The sequence below is a fragment of the Oncorhynchus mykiss genome, chromosome 12 (genome assembly GCF_013265735.2).
Source record: "Oncorhynchus mykiss isolate Arlee chromosome 12, USDA_OmykA_1.1, whole genome shotgun sequence".
NCBI lineage: Eukaryota > Metazoa > Chordata > Actinopteri > Salmoniformes > Salmonidae > Oncorhynchus > Oncorhynchus mykiss.
This window is the reverse complement of record NC_048576.1, coordinates 89,485,766-89,508,579: the sequence shown is the minus strand read 5'-3', so window position 1 is coordinate 89,508,579 and position 22,814 is coordinate 89,485,766. Positions and strand designations below refer to the sequence as shown.

General features: G+C 43.5%; 2 protein-coding genes across 2 annotated transcripts in view; both read right to left on the bottom strand.

Annotated features, from left to right (window-relative positions):
• LOC110538830 (ATP-binding cassette sub-family A member 3) overlaps positions 1-2,083 on the bottom strand; it is an 89,469-nt gene extending 87,386 nt beyond the window's left edge. The window contains exon 1 of the mRNA XM_036939120.1: positions 1,838-2,083. The gene's annotated coding sequence lies outside the window, so the exon portion shown is untranslated. The remainder of the gene's footprint in view (positions 1-1,837) is intronic.
• A 725-nt stretch (positions 2,084-2,808) lies between these two features.
• On the bottom strand, positions 2,809-22,376 carry LOC110538822 (cyclin-F). The gene is made up of 17 exons (XM_036939119.1): positions 22,124-22,376; positions 21,052-21,206; positions 20,528-20,634; positions 20,326-20,393; positions 19,996-20,192; positions 19,096-19,149; positions 17,043-17,147; positions 16,798-16,875; positions 13,251-13,405; positions 12,745-12,909; positions 12,198-12,321; positions 11,800-11,980; positions 10,866-10,953; positions 8,488-8,587; positions 7,781-7,914; positions 6,561-6,742; positions 2,809-5,640 (listed from the first exon to the last, which is right to left on the bottom strand). Exons 1-17 carry the CDS (start codon positions 22,134-22,136, stop codon positions 5,162-5,164), a joined length of 2,385 nt encoding a protein of 794 aa, XP_036795014.1. The 5' UTR covers positions 22,137-22,376; the 3' UTR covers positions 2,809-5,161.
• Positions 22,377-22,814: the final 438 nt, after the last annotated feature.

The following is a 22,814-nucleotide window of genomic DNA, read 5'->3' as shown; positions in this document are numbered from 1 at the left end:
ATGATGAATCACGCATCACCATCTGGCAGTCCGACAGACGAATCTGGCTTTGGCGGATGGCGGATGCCCCAATGCACAGTGCCAACTGTAAAGTCTGGGGCTGTTATTCATGGTTTGGGCTAGGAATTGAAATGCCGACTGCGAGCAGTAATCACCCAACATCAGCACCTGACCTCACTAATTCTCATGACTGAATGGAAGCAAGTCCCCGCAGCAATGTTCCAACATCTAGTGGAAAGCCTTCCCAGAAAAGTGGAGGCTATTATAGCAGCAAAGGGGGACCAACTCCATATTAATGCCGATGATTTTGGAATGAGATGGATCAACGAGCTGGTGTCCACAAACTTTTGGTCATGTATGCTATTTCACCCATTTTTCTCCCCAATTTCGTGTTATCCAATTGGTAGTTACAGTCTTGTCCCATCGCTGCAACCCCCTGTAGGGACTCGGGAGAGGCAAAGGTCAGCCAGTGTGTCGGAGGAAACACTGTACACCTGGCGACTGTGTCAGTGTGCACTGCGCCCTGCCACAGGAGTCGCTAGTGCGCAATGGGACAAGAACATCCCCGCCGGCCCAAACCCTCTCTTAACCCTCTCCCGGTCACGTCCGGTTGCGACAGAGCCTGGACTTGAACCAGGACCAGTGAACCAGTGGCACATCTAGCACTTCGATGCAGTGCCTTAGACCACTGCGCCACTCGGGAGGCCCTTGTAGTGTATGTTTGATGCAGAACTGGGCCAGTGCAGCACAGCTTGGCTGCACTGTGCGGTGCAAAAGGGTTATCATCCAGATGTGAGCCATACCCTTTCCTGTCAATCTACTTCAATGGCCCTGAAACTGTGTTTCAACAGATGACAACCGTGGACAGATGACAACCGTCATGCGCCTGTCATATCATTCACCACCACCAAGACCTAAATCACCACTACATTCACTGTGTGTGAAGGCAAGGCAGGTAACTTCCTTTTTGAAATATAAGGCCTCTCTATCCTCAGTTGCTACAAATCTGATTATGTCTTTCTGTTTAGACAAAGGGACTGCTGTTGTGACTGGCCTCAAAGAAATAGGGTTCCTCTGTGAAAGGGTAGTTATAAACAATTATCAACCCGTGTACTTCTTGCCAATGGTCAGTGTGTCTTCTTGTGTCACGTTCGGAGGGTCACACCAGAATAATAATAAGAGTTAATTGGGTGAGGAAGGTAGGGAATAAAACTCAGAGGCAGTGTCTTCATGCTAAAGTTTATGTGCTGAAGATCTAACTAAAGACGAATGTATGATAGAAAAAGCAGTGTCATTAATCTCAAAAATGCATCTCTTTCATGGCCTAATATTAGGCCCAAATTCATTTAAATCAACAAATACTCTGTCTAAACTCTAGAATTAAGTTATTAATGTTTAATTTTAAATCATTATATAAGGGATAGACAAAGGACATTACCTGCGGAAGACACATTTCAACTGAATGCCTAAATCTGTACAACTGAATAGGTATCCCCTTTCATGCATTTACAAATGCAATGCTGATGCAGTAATTATATACGATTTGTCGTTCATGTGAAATTTGAACGTCAGTTGCTGACTAAACTAAGATAAACATCCAAGTGATGTTGGTCTTGATATAAACATTATAGATGTAACGCAAATAATACGTCTGTATTTTTTATAGAAATGATGCCCTCCGGTCTTCACCGTTATTGGTCCAACCGAATTATTTGGCCTAAATGATTGGACAAACGACAATCCCCAATACTGGTGAAGCAGGTCCAAAACAAATATTTTCCCCAAAATAACGTTATGAAACCCTTATTGAATCATTCCAAATGCAAGGCAACCTTACCTTATAAAAGAAAGGCTCGATATGTGAACTTCATGGGTTCTCCTTAGTCAGCGTATACAATTCCTCCTTTTTAAAACGATGGCTTTACATGTCCTCTCCGTTTACTTTCGACTTAACACCCGGGGTTGCGTTCGTTAGGCTGTGAATGTGTGTATTATATTTACTCAGTAAACGCCAGTTAGGGAGGCGATGACATTGCACCAGACACAGTGAAAGGCCGAATTCATTGTGCAAATCCAGATACAATCGTCAGATGCAATCACGTGACCTGATCCTGTCTACTGTCACATGACCCTACACCAGCTGTGTGTGGGGTTTTAGTTGGCTCCTTGCTGCCCGGGACGTCCCAATGATCCCGAATAGCACTAACCGTATGTTCTCTTTTCTTTCGAAATACAGGAGTCATTTGGGGACATGAAACGTGTGTGTCTCTGGGTATTCTGTAGCTAGGGTGCTATTGTATAGTCATTTAAACTTGTGACAATTGCATGGTCCAATAATTATATAAGCAAGAATACTTTACTTCCATCAGTTTGATATTAAGAAAATAAACCCTTTCTCATCAGTGCAACTCTTTGCACATAAATTCATGTGCATACATACTGTATTTTTAACTACCGAGTGGCACAGCAGTCTAAGGCACTGCATATCAGTGTTAGAGACATCACTACAGACACCCTGGCTCGAATCCAGGCTGTATCACAACCAGCCCTGATTGGGATTCCCATAGGGCGTCGCACAATTGGCCCAGCGTCGTCCGGGTTTGGCCGGGGTAGGCCATCATTGTAAATAAGAATGTTCTTAACTGACTTGCCTACTTAAAGGGTTCAATTAAAATATTCAAGTGCATGTGTGTGAACGCTCCGGGTGTGGCCCCCTGGCGGTCGTACTGCTCCCTGGGCAGGGCAGTTAAAAAGGGTGGAACAGGTTGAGGGAGTGTCAGTCAAAGCTAAATATTCAACACATACATCTGCAAGTCCACATGCTTGTTTTAATAGAAATTGATACCAGGTGCACAGAAATATCTTCACACAAGTCACTTGATGGTACAATGTAGACAAAAAAAACAAGCCAAATGTCAACCTTTATGTAGAAAAAGACGTGTCCTTCTTGGAATGAAGCCAAAACCAATCATCCAATTTCAAGTAAAAGGCATATTGTCACAGTTCTTTCTCCCCCCCGCCACATTTACATATGTACATAACAGACCAGGGATATAAAGAGTCTGACCTAAGAGTTTTAAAAACATATTTACAGTCACAATCATTTGTGTACAAGGGTTGTGTCTGAAATGGCACCCTATTCAGTGCCCTACTTTGACCAGAGACCAATGGGGCTGCGGGAAAAAGAAGTGCACTACATATGGAACAGGATGACATTTCAGACGGAGCCCAAGGACTCCGTGTCCTGATGTAGGCATACAGTACTTATCAACACATCAAGTAATCATTTGCCTTTTAGTGTCTTCACTTCCGTTTCCCCAAAAGGAGGCAATGCAATTCCACTTAATGGAATAACATTAGTAGTTGATTGTTCAAGCATAGAAAACATCACTGTGGGAAAAACAAACGCTCCTTATTCAATAGAAGTGCCAGACCTCATTCAAGACGAACCCCTTGGGAGAAACGGTGGGCAAAACGAATAGACTTGCTTCGACAAAACTTGTTAGATGTTCTGAACTTCAAATTTCATGTCGCACTGTGCACCTCTTAGTTACTAAACTGTGACCTCATTGGTCAATGTTCATGGCTCAATGTTCAGATGACATCACTGATGATTGAACCATAGAAATACAATCTATATCATCTATTATATTTCTAGGGCATACATTTTAGTGGTTTCTAACAGACAGGTGTAATCATGTGCTATCACCCATGAAATTAGGTGTTATGGGTTCAAAGGTTAGGGGTGGTGGGGATGACTGAAATATTCTGCTTCTACAAAATGTTATGCTGTTTTCAAATGAAACAATACCTTTCTCTTGTTAAAGCTTGTAGAATTGATTTGTTCCTGTAGTATAGGTTCTCTCCTGTGCTCCAACTCTAAACAGTAACAGTACAGTACATGCAGCACATGTACAGTACATACAAAACTGTAGCTAAGAATGTATTTCCGTACGCTTGAATTACTATCAGTCTTTACAGGTAAAAGCTATTTACCCACCGATAGTCCCCTCAATTAAGTTTTAAAGTACCTTTGGTATGTGAACAAAATGACAAAAATGGATCAGAGAAAATTCAGACTCAAAATAAGGCTTTAGACTACACAATAGTAGATATCTAAAGTACAGATCGAGCCTGGAATCCAAACTGAACATGGCTTTGTTTCACTACTCAGTTTGGATCCCAGGCTAGTACAGAGTAGCCAACTCCTGACCATTCTGTACAGGCAGTGCATATCAGAATCTCTTCACTGGTATAAAACAGGGATTCATGAAACTCCCAACATCAGAAGAGTTGCAGAGAGCAAAACAAAAAACTGTTGCATTGATTAATAATTGTAATCAAATACAGTCAACAATGCAGGTTGTGGTTCTTTTCACATGTGAAAGTCTTCATACAGACATATTTCAAAATGGTTCATGAGGTGTCTCTCTTTTTAGGTGGTAGCTGCAATCCTTTGACATCTGAGATAGGTTGTTGTTGCAAAAGTCAATGTGTGAGACCAGCGCGGAACACAATCTGGATCAATGCACTGTAACAAAGTCAAGAGGTGGATAGTGAAGAGCTGTTCCAATGGTTTTTAGGCTGATCAAGGTAGTCTCACAAATGACACCCTCTTCCCTATGCAGTGCACTACTTTTGAACAGGAATCTGGTACGAATCTGGTCAAAGTAGTGCACTACATAGGGAATAGGGTGTCATTTGGGATACAAGCGAAGTCAGTGAAATATGAGAGGGAGCCATCTGATCTTTCTCAAGCAGAAGATGTCTGTTTACTCGTGCGGAATGTAACAAAATAAAAAAAGTCTGGATTCTGGAGAGACCGTTTGGGTTTGTGTGTAAAGCTTACAACAGGTATTTGTGATCTTATGGCGTTCCAGGAATCAGTGCAGATTTCAGGCCTTCATGGAATGAAGAATATTGTCAACGACAGAACAGTGCTCCTGGGTCGTGTTCATTAGGGCAGGAACATTTAAACTTTTTCAACAGGAGACAGAAATTATCATTTCTTATTGGACAAGTCCAAGTAGTCCCTTTACTTTTGGGTCTGTTTGTCTTCAGTTTGGTGCCTAATGAACGCGACCATGGCAAAAGAGGGTGAAGTTGAGGCAGGGTGGTAGAAAATCATCTGAATCCATTCAACGGTGAGTCAAGTCAGTGCTTACAGGCTTAGGAAACCTACACTTGAGGCATATACCACCTCTTCATCCTCCCCTTCCCTCTCCCCTCCGCTGTGAGCTGCTGCGTTCTTCCTCTTTACCTGTTTGCGAGCTGCAGCCCGGGGTCTTTGCACCGGCACCAGGAGGCGGAACCCGGGCAGAGCCACTGTGATGCTGGAGGCGGAGCCTGGAGTGGGGTCCGGAGGCAGCGCCGTGAAGGTGCAGGGCATCAGGAGTGAAGAGGAATTGGAGGAAGGGCTGGCACTCTGGACGGAGGAGTAGCCTGAGCTGTGGAATTCGGTTGTGATGAATGAGGAGAGGGGCTCTCGCGGTCGGCTCCTGGCGCTCCCCTCCCCTTCATACTCCTCTTCCTCTTTGTTCCCCTCACAGAAACTGTCATCGTCGCTGGAGAGGGCTCGGCAGTGCAGTTTGGAGCCCTCGGGCTCCGTTGCTAGCTCCAGTGTCATGGCCAGAACAGAGGCTACACAGAAGAAGATACTGTTAGCTTGGCAGCATATCATAGTGAGTGTCAATTATTAGGACCTCACGATATCATGATACACAATTCTATATTTAACATTCTATATGTATTGCGATTTGAGGTTGCCAACATATTGCTCACTATGTCTGCTGCAGATAAGAGAACATGAGAAAATGAGTTTTGATCAGTCACGGAAATAAATAAAAAAAGAGCTGAAAATATATTGATCATTGTTATTTTTTTAAAGGTGGAAAACAAGCTACGGGAGTTTTGGCGCCAGTAGAGCCGACTAGCGCTAGCTACAGTCAATAATTATGTTTTTACATTTATTTACAAATCCATACTTTGGAGTCAAATATCGATATAATAATCATCCTGAAATATTGATATACACAACTATCGTCCCCGTCACTATCAATTATGGATGCCTTAAAAGGAAAACGTCACACAAACTCTTTGTATTCGTTTCATTAGTCCATTGCTGATGTAGTCAAACAATTGTGCAATAGATTTCTCAAGATATACAACTTTCCAAATACAGAAATACAGCCGCCGGTACGATGCATTTTGCATCATATGATGCTGCGTTTTGCATGCGTGTCTGCCTCTGAGCAGTCTGGTCTGTACCCACATAAGGAGAATAATGTCCGACTATGTCTTCCAGTACATAGTGATGTCACTACATCTAGTTCACCAGTTAGAATGGCCAGCATGACACTGGTCTTCCATTAACCCCCATCTCTAGATAGGGCTGGGGTGTATTCATGAGTGCAAGCTTTGCGATGGAAAACAAAAAACAGGCGTTTCTTATTGGACACATTCAGGCAGGTCCCTCCCCGTTTGGTTCCTAGTGAATACACCCCTGGTAAAGAGCTGATCATAAATGATCAGAACTCATATAGTTGATACCCTCCACTCACTCTCTCCCTCCTTGGCCTCCTTCTCTCCTTCGCTCTCCTGGTCCCCCTCGTATCCGGAACATGAGGTGTCCAGGCTCCAGTCCAGCATGTCCCCCACCAGGGTCTCTTCCTGAGTGGACAGCTCAGCCGTGGGTGTGGCCACAAAGCTGCCTCGGTGCACAGGCAAGGACTCCTCCCGTCTCCTGGGGGAGAGAAACAGCATATTTATCCAAGTAAGCTTGGAGTCACGCGATATGGTGTGTGTGGTCCTCTCACTAGGACTGGGGAAACCATGCAGTTTATTAGGCTACAGATGGAAGTTATGATGAATGTCACAGGGTGGTGAAAGTGCACAGTGATGAGCTTGATGCTCCTTCCCAAGAAATAGAGAGTCTTATTCTGTTGACATGATGATCGATGCTTGACTAATAGAAATATTCACAGTCTTCTCCATAATAATCTCCTGTCCTGCAGGTAGGAATAGTTTGTTTAACACAGCTTTTTGACAAAACTAAAATCAGTGAAGTGGAAAATGCCATGGAAATGCACTGAACTTTAGATTTTTATTCGGTACATGAAAGGTTTAGCCAAAAGGTAGATAGTGTGCACTACATCATCACGCAGGCCGTTCGGCAGAAACACCACTGGTATAAAAACTGAATTTCTTTGTGCAGATTATTATTTTTTTGCATGAAAATATGTAACCTATTTGATGAAACTGAGCTACTGAGTTTTCTTAGTTTAGTTTATTCATCAATGTTTTTTAAATTGTTAATAAAGTCATAAAGGATGACAAAGTTTAATATTTATTTCCATTGTGGTCATCTAGTGGGCAGATGAAAATATGTAACCTATTTGATGAAACTGAGCTACTGAGTCTTCTTAGTTTATTAGTTTATTCATCAATGTTTTTTTTAATTGTTAATAAAGTCATAAAGGATGACAAAGTTTAATATTTATTGTGGTCATCTAGTGGGCAGATGGTAATTACTCAGTACAGCATAAACAAACAAGTTTGGTTTGAAAGCACTTTTTTGGATGAGACCAGCGCTGGACAACCACCATAAAAGGCTACGTGAGAGTGGTCACACTTGCCCAATCCCAAATTAACCCCTAGCTTTGACCATCTGCCTAGACACTTGGCAAGGATTGGACAGAGGAAAATCCTCCCTGGCCTATAAAAGAGAGCACGGTAACCATTATATTGCTCTCACATGGAGTGGCTTAACGTAGGAACCCACCTCTTGCTGTTGCTGGAGGGGGAGGAGAGGAAGGTGTGGATGTCAGCTAGCTGGCCCGTGGGGCTGGGCAGCACCATGTAGGGTTCCACCTCCGGGACCTCCAGGACCTGACACAGCTCCTTGAAATCAATCACCTGGGAGAGAACACAGGTAGACAAACACACTGGTTAGGGTAGTGTTACCTAGGCACGAACTGGAAGACAAAGCTCTTCAACTGAGAGGTACTATCTGAATTTGTCCAATAGGGACATCTTGTTTTTCTTTGCCTAGTGATGGGGGGGGGACAACATTATATTGATATTTTGACTCCAAATATTGATTTGTAAAAAAGAAAGAACACTAGGTAACGTTAGCTAGCACTAGTCGGCTGAACCTGTACAAAAACCTCACTATTTTCTCCTCCTATAGCTATTTATTTATTTATTTTTCCCAATCAAACCTCGTTCTCATGCGCTCTGTAGCAGACATATAGTGACCAATGCTTGGATCACCGATACATAATACACAATACATATATCAGCACCTAAGTATCGTGATAATGTCATATTGCGAGGTCCCTGGCAATTCCCATCCCTAGTTTTGCTACGATGTGCACACCACCAGTACAGCCAAGAGGAGAATATCCAGGCCAGCAGCCCAGCACTGTGCACTTCTCCTTGACATACTAGAAAAAGGCACCGGTCCATGTCAGGAGATGACAAGCTCACCTTTTCTTTGCTGATGTGTTGGTAGGCCTCATCCTCAAACCTCTGCTTGACACCTGTCAGAGACATCTGCCTGTAGTCTTTGGGTACATCCTTACTGAAGCTGTCAGAGAGAGAGAGAGGAGAAAGAAGAAAGAGAGAAGAAAGGGACATGAAAGAGAAGAGAGGAGCATGATTAATCATCCAGTCTGTGTTTTCCAACTGTGTTACATCCAATGGGAAATCATATCAGTATATGGTATTACTTTGTTTGAAAATTGGACGTTGTCAATAAAGTGCAGTGCCTCCCACTAGTCTGACTCACACAAGTATGGTGCAGGGTGAGTCATCCCCCACACACACAGTCCTTAGCAAACACACCCCCTCCCTCCCTGCCACACACACCCTAGGTCCAGCTCCCTCCCACTCACCTTTCGATCCCAGCCAACACCCCACCCCTACGGCCCTCTGCATCAGGGTCACTTCGGCCCTTCGCTAATGATGATCTACGTCGTGGTTAACAGGAGCAGATAGTCTGCGTCCCAAATGGCTCCCTACACATTGCACTACCTTGGAAAACATGTGCACTAGGGAATAGGAGACCATTTAGGACATAGCCACAAACAAACAAACAACCTGATCTTGTAATCAATACCATTGTCCAATTTGTCTATCTGCAGCGCTGGCTAGCAACAGTCTAAGAAATCACCACACTATTTTGTTCATTTGTCTTTATAAGTATGTGACTTCATGTGATTTTCTACAGTGTGCTCAAAGAACTGCAGGAGGGAAAACGTAGAACAGCAGGAGCTGGCCTCTGTACGTGTGTGGTGAAAGACAAACAGCGGTCGGTGCATTTTACTGGCTTTATAATGAGACAGCAACGGACAGCCCTCCTGCCGGGGACGTGAAGGAGAGGGAGGGGGTGAGGGAGATTGTGAGTGGGCGGAGTCTTAACCACCCATGTGGTAAAAACCACCTACCACACAGACAGAAAAAACCCAGCCTGATCAAAAGGGCTAAGAGGACCAAAACACAACCTTTCATCTCTTCAACTAAAATCACTATAGAGATTGGCATTCCTCACCTGCTGGAAATCACACTCATATTGAAAAGAAGCATGGCATTCATCAGAACTGCTACCTTTCTGACCTGCAGGGGGTTCTACAGTAATGGTGCCCAGAGAACACTTCAGGATTGTAATAATACTGGAGCAGTCCTTTAAATAGCACTTCACATTGACTACTGTGTGTGGATGACGAACCGAGGAATGGAAAAAAAACATCTCAGTAAGTTATATAAAGATGTCTTCTCACAAACACATTCTAAATAACACACCTGTATGCACTAGTGTTGCCTTATTCCCCCTAACGAAGACTACAAGTATTAAAAAATCTTAAACAAGCGAATGATTTGTTCTAATCATACGCTGACAGCGCTAATTAGCGACTAGTGAATTAGCACAACTAACCGCCGTCTGTCATTCCCCTATTGCTGCTTCCCAGAATTGTTTTTCTTCCACTAGATAACACAGCCCCAAAGTAAAATTTAGCTATAAACATACAACATAATTTAAGGTTAGGATTGGGCACAAGGTTAGCAGTGTGGTTTTAGGTCTGGTTTTAATTCTTAAAATCTTTTTTTTTTATTATTATTTTTTTTTTAAATAGGCAGGGTTTATGACTTTGAGGCTGTGTTAACTAGTAACAGAATGAAAAAAGGGGGAGAAATGCTAATTGCTAGAATACTAATTGATAGCAGGATGGGCTGCTGAGGGACAATGGGGATCTCCAGGAAGAGGGGCTATTGATACTCACCACAGCTAGCCTGCATGCTAACAAGGTTGTTTACAACCACAACCAGCAGGCAAGCTAAAATAGAAACAGCTTGGTTTCAGTCAACAATGAACAGCCACAAAAGCTCTCAGACTAAGGCTGGACGATGTGTAAACTTCATAAAACAAGCTATACTGGCAATTGCAGTACGGAGGATTTTCTTCTCTCTAGTATGTAATTGCTGACATCTTCGAACTATCAGCTTGACACAGATTTGACACCCGAGGTCAAATCTCTCTAGCCAATCAACTTTTACAGTGTATTTGTAGCAGTGGAGTGTGAGGGTTTGCTTTCACAGCTACACACCCACCCTCCTCCGCCAATATGTCTCTATCACCTTGGTAACCCTCATGAGAACAAAGTCAAGCCAGCGAGCAGCCCTTGTTTGTCAGGCATTGGATTACAAGGGAGAGAAATAGAGGGAACAAATATTGGAGAAAGAACAGTACAAGAGAGGACAGACTTTCTAACCCAGACTAACATTAGCCCTTGTATCTAGTATGCATATAGAACTGTTTAATAACCGGTTATAGTGATTTCTAGGACGTCCGTGGTATTATAACTTACCACTTGACATAGAGTAGTAAAGTGCAGGGGACCAGGTCCTGCTTGGAGAAGCCTGTATACTCAGCCAGCTGGATGGGCCAGATGGGAGCTGCAATGCAGAGAGGAAGAGCAGGGGTCAAGGCGACACACTAGATCAGGGGTCAAGGCGACACACTAGAGCAGGGGTCAAGGCGACACACTAGAGCAGGGGTCAAGGCGACACACTAGAGCAGGGGTCAAGGCGACACACTAGAGCAGGGGTCAAGGCGAAACACTAGAGCAGGGGTCAAGGCGACACACTAGAGCAGGGGTCAAGGCGAAACACTAGAGCAGGGGTCAAGGCGAAACACTAGAGCAGGGGTCAAGGCGACACACTAGAGCAGGGGTCAAGGCGACACACTAGAGCATCAAGACTGATATGACGTCCAACTGTTCAACAAATATTAAAATAACGCCTCAGAAGTTTTAATGAGAAGCTGATGAACTAGACTAGGTATTCAAAGGGTGGGTAACAGGGAACTACAGTGTTGGCCCCCCAAAAAATTGGGGTTGCAAGAAATGTTGAAAATAATGGGATCCCCAGAAGTTCTGCTGGGAAGAAAAATGGAGTCCCTGCTGAAAAGGTTTGAATACCACTGCTCTAGGGGTGCTTGAAAACCTAGGTCAACAGTGTGTGTGTGTGTCATGTATGGTTACTGAGCAACTCCCTTGGGACTGGGGATACAGCACTTAGATAACTCTCCATTTTGAAGACCACCCCTTCAGAAATATTGTTTTGTTACACTTCAGTTCGAAGCTGATCAAGTGAATACAGAAAGACATCATCGGGGTAGATTACATATCAGTTTGTAGACAGAGTTTAGAAGACAAATGGCTTGTGTCCCAAATGGCATCCTACTCCCTATATAGTGCACTACAGGGACACAACCGTAGACTGCCTGTTTGCCCGCCTTACCGTAGTGGTGCAGTGCCCGTGTGAGCAGCAGGATGGCGTTGGCCAGGTGGGCTGAGGAGTATGTAGTGAGGGCTGAGTAGAGCAAGGTGAGCTCACACAAGTAGCTGAACAGGTGGACACTGAGCCGCTCTAGGGGTAACAGAGACAGCAGCACCTGGCCGTAGTCCAGCAGAGTGGGAGTCTGCTGAGACAACACCAAATGAGTCAAACTCATAGAAATAAAAATGACTAGACAGGACTAAAGAGAGTTGATCATTTTGAACCCCCCCCCCCCCAAAAAAAAGTATATATTTTCACTTCAACAGATGCCTTTAACCCAAGCTGATGAAACAAACACAGGTGCCATCATCAGGGCAGACTAAACATGTTGACATAAGATGGGTATAGACTCTGCTCACCCTGATCTTGCCCTCCAGCACAGAGATGACCTCGCCCATCATGCGGACCAGGTCCTCATACTTGTAGGTGTTGTCTGTGAGCCACACCGCCTCCCGGATGGTCAGGATATCCTTACTGATGTACCTAGAGAAGGAGACGTGGGTCATATTCATTAGGCAGAAAACATACTGAAACAGGGAGGGATGACCTGAACTAGTCCAGTAAATATAACGCTGGTTTCCGTACAGTCTCATAATTCTGAACATTGAAAACCCCTCAGAAAGAGGTTTTGTTGCACTTGAGCACCCGCCTTTAGCTAAAGCTGATCCAGTGAATACAGAAGTACTGTACATCGGGGCAGACTACAGAGGATAAAATACTGACTACTTTGTATCATGCTTCGGGTTGCAAAAATACAGCTACTTTCCCAAAATCAGGAAGGAATAAGCAGGATGCAACATTCCCAACTAGGATTTATGGAAAACCTGGGCATTTTGGGAAAATTACAGGAACGTCCCAACCCCCGAATGATGCTACATCCACCTCCAACGTTTTTCTGTCTCGTACCGCGTGCAGACGACCATGCAGGCGATGCCCAGCAGCTGCAGGCGGGCCTTGGGCACAGAGCGCAGGGCCAGGTAGCGGTCCACACAGCCCACCGTCACGTGGAGGGTCAGGCTGGAGAAGTCCTTCATGGTGGTTACCTCCACCAACCAGTCCACCAGGATGTATCTAGAGAGAGATGAATACTGTTATGTACCTAGAGAAGGGGGGACACACGAGAGAGAAACACTAATGTACCTAGTGAGGGGAGAGGAGAGGCACAGGGGAGAGAGATTAATAATGTTATGTACCTAGAAAAATGTGGTTATGATCGTAAATAGCATTTTTTTACCTATATTTTACTAGGCAAGTCATTAAGAGTGCTTAGAATTTTGAAAGCCCCTTCAAATAAAGGATATTTTCCCTTAACACGAGCCATTAACCAAAATTGATAAAACAACACAATTGGCACAAAGTCAAGTGAACTTCAGTGTGGGTACAGTCAGTTCCAGACCAAACCGGTAGGTTACCTCATGGTGTCGTTGATGCCCTGTCGGAGCACCTCCTCCGCCCTGCGTCGGGGCACGGGGGGACAGGAGCGAAACAGCTGGGCCACAAGGTCGGCACAGGCCCTCTGCTCCAGACCCAGCGGGTTGTCACTGCTGCACACCTTGGCCAGGGACAGCTGGAAGCGTGCACACACACAGAGAGAGAAAGGGTCAAAAGTCATGTCAGGCTTGCCAAGCAAGCGCAACAGGAGGGAGAATGTTAAAAAAAAAAAAACACCTGTGCTCAGTAACATCCTCAATGATTAATCCACTTTAAATGGTTGGGAGAATAAACAAAACCATATATTTTGTCTGTGTGGATTTGGGCTGCCTGTTCTAGTCAACGGCTACATTATCATGTCTATGCCATTGGAGAGATATAGACACACAACCGTACAAATATTTGGGGGTCACTTAGAAATGTCATTGTTATCCATCAGAAATTAATAGGAAATAGAGTCAAGAAGTTAGAAATAATGATTTGTACTTCAAACTTGGCTTTGTCAAAGAATCATCCATTTGCAGCAATTACAGCCTTGCAGACCTTTGGCATTCTAGTTGACAATTTGTTGAGGTAATCTGAAGCAGTTTCACCCCATGCTTCCTGAAGCACCTCCCACAAGTTGGATTGGCTTGATGGGCACTTCTTATGTACCATATGGTCAAGCTGCTCCCACAACAGCTCAATAGGGTTGAGATCCAGTGACTGCGCTGGCCACTCCATTATAGACAGAATACCAGCTGACTGCTTCTTCACTAAACAGTTATGGCATTGCTTGGAGCTGTGCTTTGGGTCATTGTCCTGTTGTGTGAGGAAGTTGGCTCCAATAAGGAACTGTCCACAGGGTATGGCGTTGCAAAATGGAGTGATAGCCTTCCTTCAAGATCCCTTTTACCCTGTACAAATCTCCCACTTTATGGGAGATCACCACCAAACCACCCCCAGACCATCACAATGCCCTCCACCATGCTTGACAGATGGCATCAAGCACGCCATCATCTTTTCTGCATCTCACAAATATTATTTGTGATCAAAACACCTCAGATTAGTTTGTCCATAACACTTTTTTTCCAATCTTCCTCTGTCCAGTGTCTTTGTTCTTTTGCCCATAGGAATCATTTCCTTTTAATTGGCCAGTCTGAGATATGGCTGAGAAGGCCAGCATCCCGGAGTCGTCTCTTCACGGTTGATGTTGAGACTGGTGTTTTGCAGGTATTATTTAATGAAGCTGCCAGTTGAGGACTTGTGAGGCATCTGTTTTTCAAACTAGACACTAATGTATTTGTTCTCTTGCGCAGTTGTGCACCGGGGCCTCCCACTCATTCTATTCTCGTTGGGGTCCGTTTGCGCTACTCTGTGAAGGGAGTAGTACACAGAAATGTTCAGGTTCTTGGTAATTTCTCGCATGGAATAGCCTTAATTTCTCAGAACAAGTATAGACGAGTTTCAGAAGAAAGTTATTTGTTTCTGGCCATTTTGAGCCTGTAATTGAACCCACAAATTCTGATGCTCCAGATACTCAACTAGTCTAAAGAAGGACAGTTTTATGGCTCCTTTAATCAGGACAACAGTTTTCAGCTGTGCTAAAGGTTTTCTAATGATCAATTAGCCTTTAAAAATTATAAACTTGGATTAGCTAACACAACGTGCCATTGGAACACAGGAGTGATGGTTGCTGATAATGTGCCCCTGTACACCTACGTAGATATTCCATATAACAGTTGGCTTTTTTAAAAGCCATTTCCAGCAATAGTAGTAATTTACAACATTAACAATGTCTACACTGTATTTCTGATCGATTTGATGTGATTTTAAATGGACAAACCTTTATTGCTTTTCTTTCAAAAACAAGGAATATTTAAATGACCAACTTTTGAATGGAAGTGTGTGTATATATATCACACTCAGCAAAACAAACAAAAAAAAGTCCCTTTTTCAGGACCTTGTCTTTCAAAGATAATTTGTAAAAATCCAATAGAACTTCACAGATCTTCATTGTAAAGGGTTTAAACACTGTTTCCCATTCTTGTTCAATGAACCATAAACAATTCATGAACATGCACCTGTGGAACGGTGCTTAAGACACTAACAGCTTACAGACGGTAGGCAAATAAGGTCATAGTTATGAAAACCGAGGACACTAAAGAGGCCTTTCTACTGACTCTGAAAAACACCACAAGAAGGATGCCCAGGGTCCCTGCTCATCTGTGTGATAGGCATGCTGCAAGGAAGCATGAGGACTGCAGCTGTAGCCATGGAAATAAATTGCAATGTCCATACTGTGAGAAACCTAAGACAGTGCTACAGGGAGACAGGACAAACAGCTGATTGTGGCAGCCCACGTGTAACAACACCTGCACAGGATCTGTACATCACACCTGCAGGACAGGTCCAGGATGGCAACAACTGCCCGAGTTACACCAGGATGCACAATCCCTCCATCAGTGCTCTGACTGTCCGCAATAGGCTGAGAGGCTGGACTGAGGGCTTGTAGGCCTGTTGTAAGGCAGGTCCTCACCAGACATCACCGGCAACAACGTCACCTATGGGCATAAACCCACCGTCACAAGACCAGACAGTTTTGCCTCACCAGGGGTGACGGTTGGATTCGCGTTTATCGTCGGAGGAATGAGCGTTACACCGAGGCCTGTACTCTGGAGCGGGATCGATTTGGAGGTGGAGGGTCCGTCATGGTCTGGGGGCGGAGTCACAGCATCATCAGACTGAGCTTGTCGTCAATGCAGGCAATCTCAACGCTGTACGTTACAGGGAAGACATCCTCCTCCCTCATGTGGCACCCTGCCTGCAGGCTCATCCTGACATGACCCTCCAGCATGACAATGCCACCAGCCATACTGCTCATTCTGTGCGTGATTTCCTGCAAGACAGGAATGTCAGTGTTTGCAATGCCAGCAAAGAGCCCGGATCTCAATCCCACTGAGCACGCCTGGGACCTGTTGGATCAGAGGGTAAGGGCTAGGGCCATTCCCCCCCAGAAATGTCTGGGAACTTGCAGGTGCCTTGGTGGAAGAGTGGGGTAACATCTCACAGCAAAAACTGGCAAATCTGGTGCAGTCTGAGTAGAAGATGCATTGCAGTACTTAATGCAGCTAGTGGCCACACCAGATACTGACCGTTACATTTTATTTTGATCTCCCCTCCCTTTGTTCAGGGACACATTCAATCACGTCACATGTCTGTGGAACTTGTTCAGTTTATGTCTCAGTTGTTGAATCTTGTTATGTTCATACAAATATTTACACATGTTAAGTTTGCAGAAAATAAACGCAGTTGACAGTGAGAGAACGTTCCTTTTTTTGCTGATTATACACACACACCCATTCAAAAGTTCAGGGTCACGTAGACATTTCATTGCTTTTGAAAGAAAAGCATATTTTTTGGTCCATTCAAATATCAATTAGTGTAGACGTTGTTGTAAATTACTATTGTAGCTGGAAACAGCTGATTTTATATATAAACAAATCAGAATTGGCCTGCCTCTGTAAACAAAGCCAAATAGACACACACCTGTGCTTCCCAGCATCCTTTGGCTGCGTAGTCCCTGAGCGTGCGTATGAACTGGAGATACCTGCCTGGGTCGGCCATCTGAGAAGACAGCACAGGACCACAGTACGTTATGAGGTAGTTTTTTGACTAACATCAACACAACAGGGGTTTTATATCACATTTTACACCCTTTAACTAGACAACATGCATGGTAACATTAACAAAGGCTTTTGAGATGTGGAGAACCAGAGAGAAGGGAAACTCACTGCGGTTTTACGGTTATGTTCCCAAAGCAGGTAAGCACTCTGTAGACAGCCCGACTGAGACGACTCTTCAAGTAGTGTCAGGGCCTCGGCGCGCTTGTCGTCCTCCTGAAACACACAGATTAAACCAGGTTTCAATAGTCTGTTTCAAACAGCACATTAAATACTCAGAATAATAGTAGAGAGAATGATTCATTTCAACTTTTAATTTCTTTCATCCCATTCCCAGTGGGTCAGAAGTTTACATACACTATATTAGTATTTGGTAGCATTGCCTTTAAACTGTTTAACTTGGGTCAAACGTTTCTGGTAGCCTTCCACGAGCTTCCAACAATAAGTTGGGTGAATTTTGGCCCCTTCCTGACAGAGCTGGTGTAACTGAGTCAGGTATGTAGGCCTCCTTGCCTACACATGCTTTTTCAGTTCTGCCCACAAATCTTCTATAGGATTGAGGTCAGGGCTCTGTGATGGCCACTCCAATACCTTGACTTTGTTGTCCTTATGCCATTTTGCCACAACTTTGGAAGTATGCTTGGGGTCATTGTCCATTTGGAAGACCCATTTGCGACCAAGCTTTAAGGTAAAATTTTCACTTTTGGATAAATAGCGTGCCCAATTTCAACTTCCTGCTACTCATGCCAAGAATATAAGATATGCATATTATTAGTAGATTTGGATAGAAAACACTCAGAAGTTTCTAAAACTGTTTGAATCATGTCTGTGAGTATAACAGAACTTATGTAGCAGGCAAAACCAAGGACTAACCATTCAGATTTTTAAAAAAATTTTTTTTAGGTCTCTGTCTGTTCAGTGAGTTCTCATTGGGAAACAATATTTTCACTTGTTTTCAGTTCCTACCGCTTCCACTGGATGTCGCCAGTCTTTGGTATTTGGTTGAGGTTATTCCTTTGTGCAATGAAGAAGTACGGCCATCTAGGAACTGCGTAACACTGTTTAAAGTAGCGTTGGTTTGTTGTCTTCCTGTATTGAACACAGATAGACCCATCTTCAATTTGATTGATTATTAACGTTTAAAAATACCTAAAGTTGTATTACAAAAGTAGTTTGAAATGTTTTGGCAAAATTTACAGGCAACTTTTGAGATATTTTGTAGTGACATCGCACAAATTGGAAGCTGTTTTTTTCTGGATCAAACGCGCCAAATAAATGGACATTTTGGATATATATGGACGGAATAAATCGAACAAAAGGACCAATTGTGATGTTTATGGGACATAATTGGAGTGCCAACAGAAGAAGCTAGTCAAAGGCATGCTTTATATTTTATTTCTGTGTTTTGTGTAGCGCCTGCAGGGTTGAAATATGCTACCCTCTTTGTTTACTGTTGTGCTATCATCAGATAATAGCTTCTTATGCTTTCGCCGAAAAGCCTTTTTAAAATCTGACATGTTGGCTGGATTCACAATGAGTGTAGCTTTAATTTAGTATCTTACATGTGTGATTTAATGAAAGGTTGATTTTTATATCATTTTATTTGAATTTGCCTCGCTGCATTTTCCCTGGCTTTTGGCCAAGTGGGACGCAAGTGTCCCCAAGTGTTACTTGTGTTGTGCAAAAAGTAGATGTCCTAACCGTCTCGCAAAAACTATAGTTTGTGAACAAAAAAATGTGTGGAGTGGTTGAAAAACGAGTTTTAAAGACTCCAGACTAAGGGTACGTAAACTTCTGACCTCAACTGTACACATAACAACCCCTGAATGAATGTCAGAGTCATCAAGAATTGTTGGTATGTAAAATTATTACTGAAACAAAGCTGCTTTAAAAGATCTGTGTGGGTTCATGGGAGAGCAGAAACAATGAGGTGCGTAGCAAGCAATCAATCAGTGAAGAAGAGGGAGAAAACATTTATCCTAACTGGGCTGATGACCAGCAGGGCTGCCTAGAAGGCGACAGTGTCTTCACAGCCTCATCAGAAACTAACGAACTGTGTTTTGGTTTGGTTACCATAGAAATGGATGACGGCTGTCACTACAGAAATCACCACACTAACGCCTCTGCCTTTCTGGAAGACTTGCAGTGGTGTGTGTACACTTACATCAAAAAGCTGGAGGACTCTGGCCAGACAGTGCAGCAAAGTACCCCTCCTCTCCTACAAAAAATAAAAAACAGCAAAATGTGAAAATGTAGCCTAATGAAAGCATTGTTAGAGCGCAACCTTAGTCTACAAAACTATTTTTATAGAAACATTGGATTTTTCATTAAAGTCCATTCATTCCATTGAGCAAAGACAGGCTCGTCTATTTATAAAAATCAACAAAACAGAGGCGATACATGCAGGGCACCACAAGAGAGGACAGGAAAAAACAGGCTGTAAGGGGTGGAACTTTAAGGCGGGGTCCGTTGGTCAGAAATAAATGGGGGGCGAGACACAGCGTTGCACAAAGCAGCATAAGTCTTTCCCCATTTGTCTTCATTACCAAGGTCCTGTTGGCCTTCGGCAGACTTTTTTTGGTAGCAACAGGTTTCCGAATGCACCTCTTTCTTCCCATGCAGTGTGATGCCTACATTTTAGTAATTTAGCAGACACTCTTACCCAGAATGACTTACAGAAGCAATTAGGGTTAAGTGCCTTCCTCAAGGGCGCATTCACCTAGTCGGCTCGGGGATTCGAACCAGCAACCTTTCGGTTACTGGCACAACCCTCTTAAAACCCTAGGCTACCTGCCGCCTTTACACATCTTAATCAGTGTTGATAATGGATGGAAAGACGATGGACAGCTCTGAGTGAATAAACCAGGAAGGCACAACCATGGAAACAGATTCAACATTACTCATTATATTTCTATGGGTAAAACAGCCCTCTAATTATACTAAACGTGTGTTTTTCCAATAGGAACCAAGGGAGAGGACAGTGATGGTTGCTGAGGTTGGCTGTGTCAATGGCTGCCCATCTCCCCAGCCAAGCTCAACCAGGCCTAGCCTGGTAAACACTTACCACATTGGTTTCACACTCCGCCTTGAGCCTGTCAAACACCACAGCCTTGCAGCAGCTCCCAGTGGGGGACCAGGGCGGGCGGATGAACACCCAGATGAAGGGGTCGGCGGTAGGGGAACGCAGGCTCTCCGCCAGGCTGAAGAACTGGGACGCCTTCCGGCCGCACACGTCGGCACGCCCTTCATCACTCAGCAACGCTGGGACAGAGAAGAGGGTAATTATTATACAGGAATTAATTTGTGATTAAGTGATTTGGTCAATGTCAATCACTGAGCAACCTCATAACCAATTCAATGAGAAACAATGGATGACAAGTGCAGTGAGACTTACGTCCTTCATTGTACAAATATGCAATCCCTAGTTTTACAGCTGCCTCGAAGTTCCCCTTCTCTGCGGCCCTGAAAGAGGACACAGAAACCGAGAAACATATTAGGGTATGTATGCGCACTTTCAGTCTCCCTCATGTGAAACTGACATTAGAAGATGTACAGAGTCGAGGTCAGGGTTTGGGTGTGGGAGGAGTCCATCCTACCTCTCAAAGAGCCAGACTGTGTTGGGGGATGGCCAGGTATCCCTGAAACTGACCCGGGCCCAAACACTAGAGTGGTTATCAATGATGTCACGGAGCTGAGAGTGTACCTGGGAGATAACAGAATGCCTCAGTTAGCCTCCAACATGGCAATCCTCCATGCATGATCAAAATATTCTTCTTCCTTTCAATAACTGAGTAAACATAACATTCCTTATACATGCTAAAGGAGGAGTATACAGGAGGAGACTGATACACATTGTGACTCACCAATTCAGGTGGTGACAAGATGTTCAGAAGAGACTCCCTCAAATTATGTTTACTCCAGAGGCTGTTCAATTGTTAGAGAGAGTGTGTGTGTGTTTACGTCTTTAACTTGCGGGGACCAGAAGTACCCACAATAATAGTAAACAAACCAAAATTTGGTTCAGGTTAATGTTAGGGAAAATTGGATTTTAAATGGGACTGAATTGTATATCTCCACAAGATTAGTTAAACAAGACCGTGTGTGTGTTTGTGAGACTCACAGCTCTGACAGCCAGCAGGTCCTCAGCAGAGAGGCATTGGAGCACACACAGAAGCACCTCTTCGGGAAGAGACAGCAGTGTTAGGGCTGGAACACGCTTCCGGACCCGCTTCCGTGCTGGAACCGTGAAGCATTTGGAACAACGACAGTGTAGCACTAAAGATGAGAGGGAGAAGTACACTTCTTTTTTAAATCACTCTTGCCATTTTAGATACAGATACCCATCAACCGCAAAAAAAACTCCCTCTTTCCAACTCAACTGACCCTCCAAATAAACTAACTCCTACTCACACAGTGCCCCCATACATTTAGTCTCCAACTGTGGGACACCGTTTATTACTGACATTGTTTCATACACTCTTTATTCAATAGTATTTGTTTACAGTTCTCATCTATATGCTGCACAAGAGACAGTAATTCACACCTGAAAGTCAGTTTACGTTTGCTACAGCTTGCTGGCTCAAACTAAATCAAATTAGGCAAAAGTGACCCAGTTAGATATAATTTATATATTATTAATTTTATGATATATCGGTAGTTATAACCAATGGAATCTATTTTGACTAATTAGCTGGCCAAGTTCTAGCTAATGTTTGAGTTCAGCTTAACTCAGCGCCCAAATTTCCCTCCTCAAAACTAGGTACATTTAACATCTACTGTAAAGCTTCTTAGATTTAAATCCAAAAAGTTAATTATCTATTTGCGGGGCTTTCAAAACCACACAAATGTAATGACTTTACAACGCAGCTAACTATGATATAAATGTTACGAATGCTTTAGTTTCAAATAAGGCACATTTATAACGTTAGCCACTGAACTAACGACTGGCTCTAGTACTGGCACCAAGCTGTGTACCAGTAGCTAGCTAACTAACTAGCCATCATTACATCAGCAAACCATAACAGATAGCTAGCTAGCAGGCTAGTTAGCGGCTAACGTTAGCAAGTCAGCTTTCTACTGTAGTTATAAAACTTTCATGCTATCCACTCTAACACAATGCAAGTTCTCTAACCTAACGTTTACATGTTAGATGGCACATTCACACCGTAGCTAATTGAGTCGGAGATACTTACCGCTTACTTTCATTTCGTGGAGAGATCACCTTAAATACAGCAAGCTCCCTAGTGTTTAAGTTGTGCAACCACAAAGCTGACAGTGAACAAAATACGAGTAAATATAACTTGTGTTATAAACTATGGTAATTCCAATGAATTATCAATTTGTCTAATTCAAAAAGACAGCTTGAGAGCGCTGTCTAGCTTGATGGGGTGTTGTGAAATTAATAGCATGAATTCAAATCCATGCATGCATCCCTCTCAACTTTTGAGATCCTCCCAAAATTTGCTAAGCACCGCCCGCGCGCAGAGTTTAAACATCAACTTCGATTTCATTGGCGAAAAACGAGTACGCCCAGCTATTATCTAACGAGCTTCCGATTCGTCTAGGAGAAGAGCGACAACTTCGATTGGTTTGTCGTTACAAATAATTAAATAAAGACCACTGATTGGATAATATGAAACCATTTTCGAAGTACGCGCTTCCAAATTGATGCATTTTATTGGTAAAAGGGGTAACCAAACACGATGACGTTGGCCAGCGCCCGGCCTCTTGGATTGAAACTTGGGATATGTAGTAGTCATAATTTACGTTTTAAACGTACCATATTTAAAGAGACATTAACAAGAAAATACAGTATCACTCGAGATAATTAATTTAATAAAAACACATTTCTTAAAAATGTTTATGGTGTAATGGGAGCGGTTG

Excerpts from the sequence above, each read along its gene's own strand:
- LOC110538822 (XM_036939119.1), bottom strand. Across the intron at positions 11,981-12,197 it reads TGCTGGAGGGCAAGATCAGG|ACTCCCACTCTGCTGGACTA; the intron begins GTGAGCAGAGTC and ends TTGTCTCAGCAG. Across the intron at positions 10,954-11,799 it reads ACGGGCACTGCACCACTACG|CTCCCATCTGGCCCATCCAG; the intron begins GTAAGGCGGGCA and ends TCTGCATTGCAG.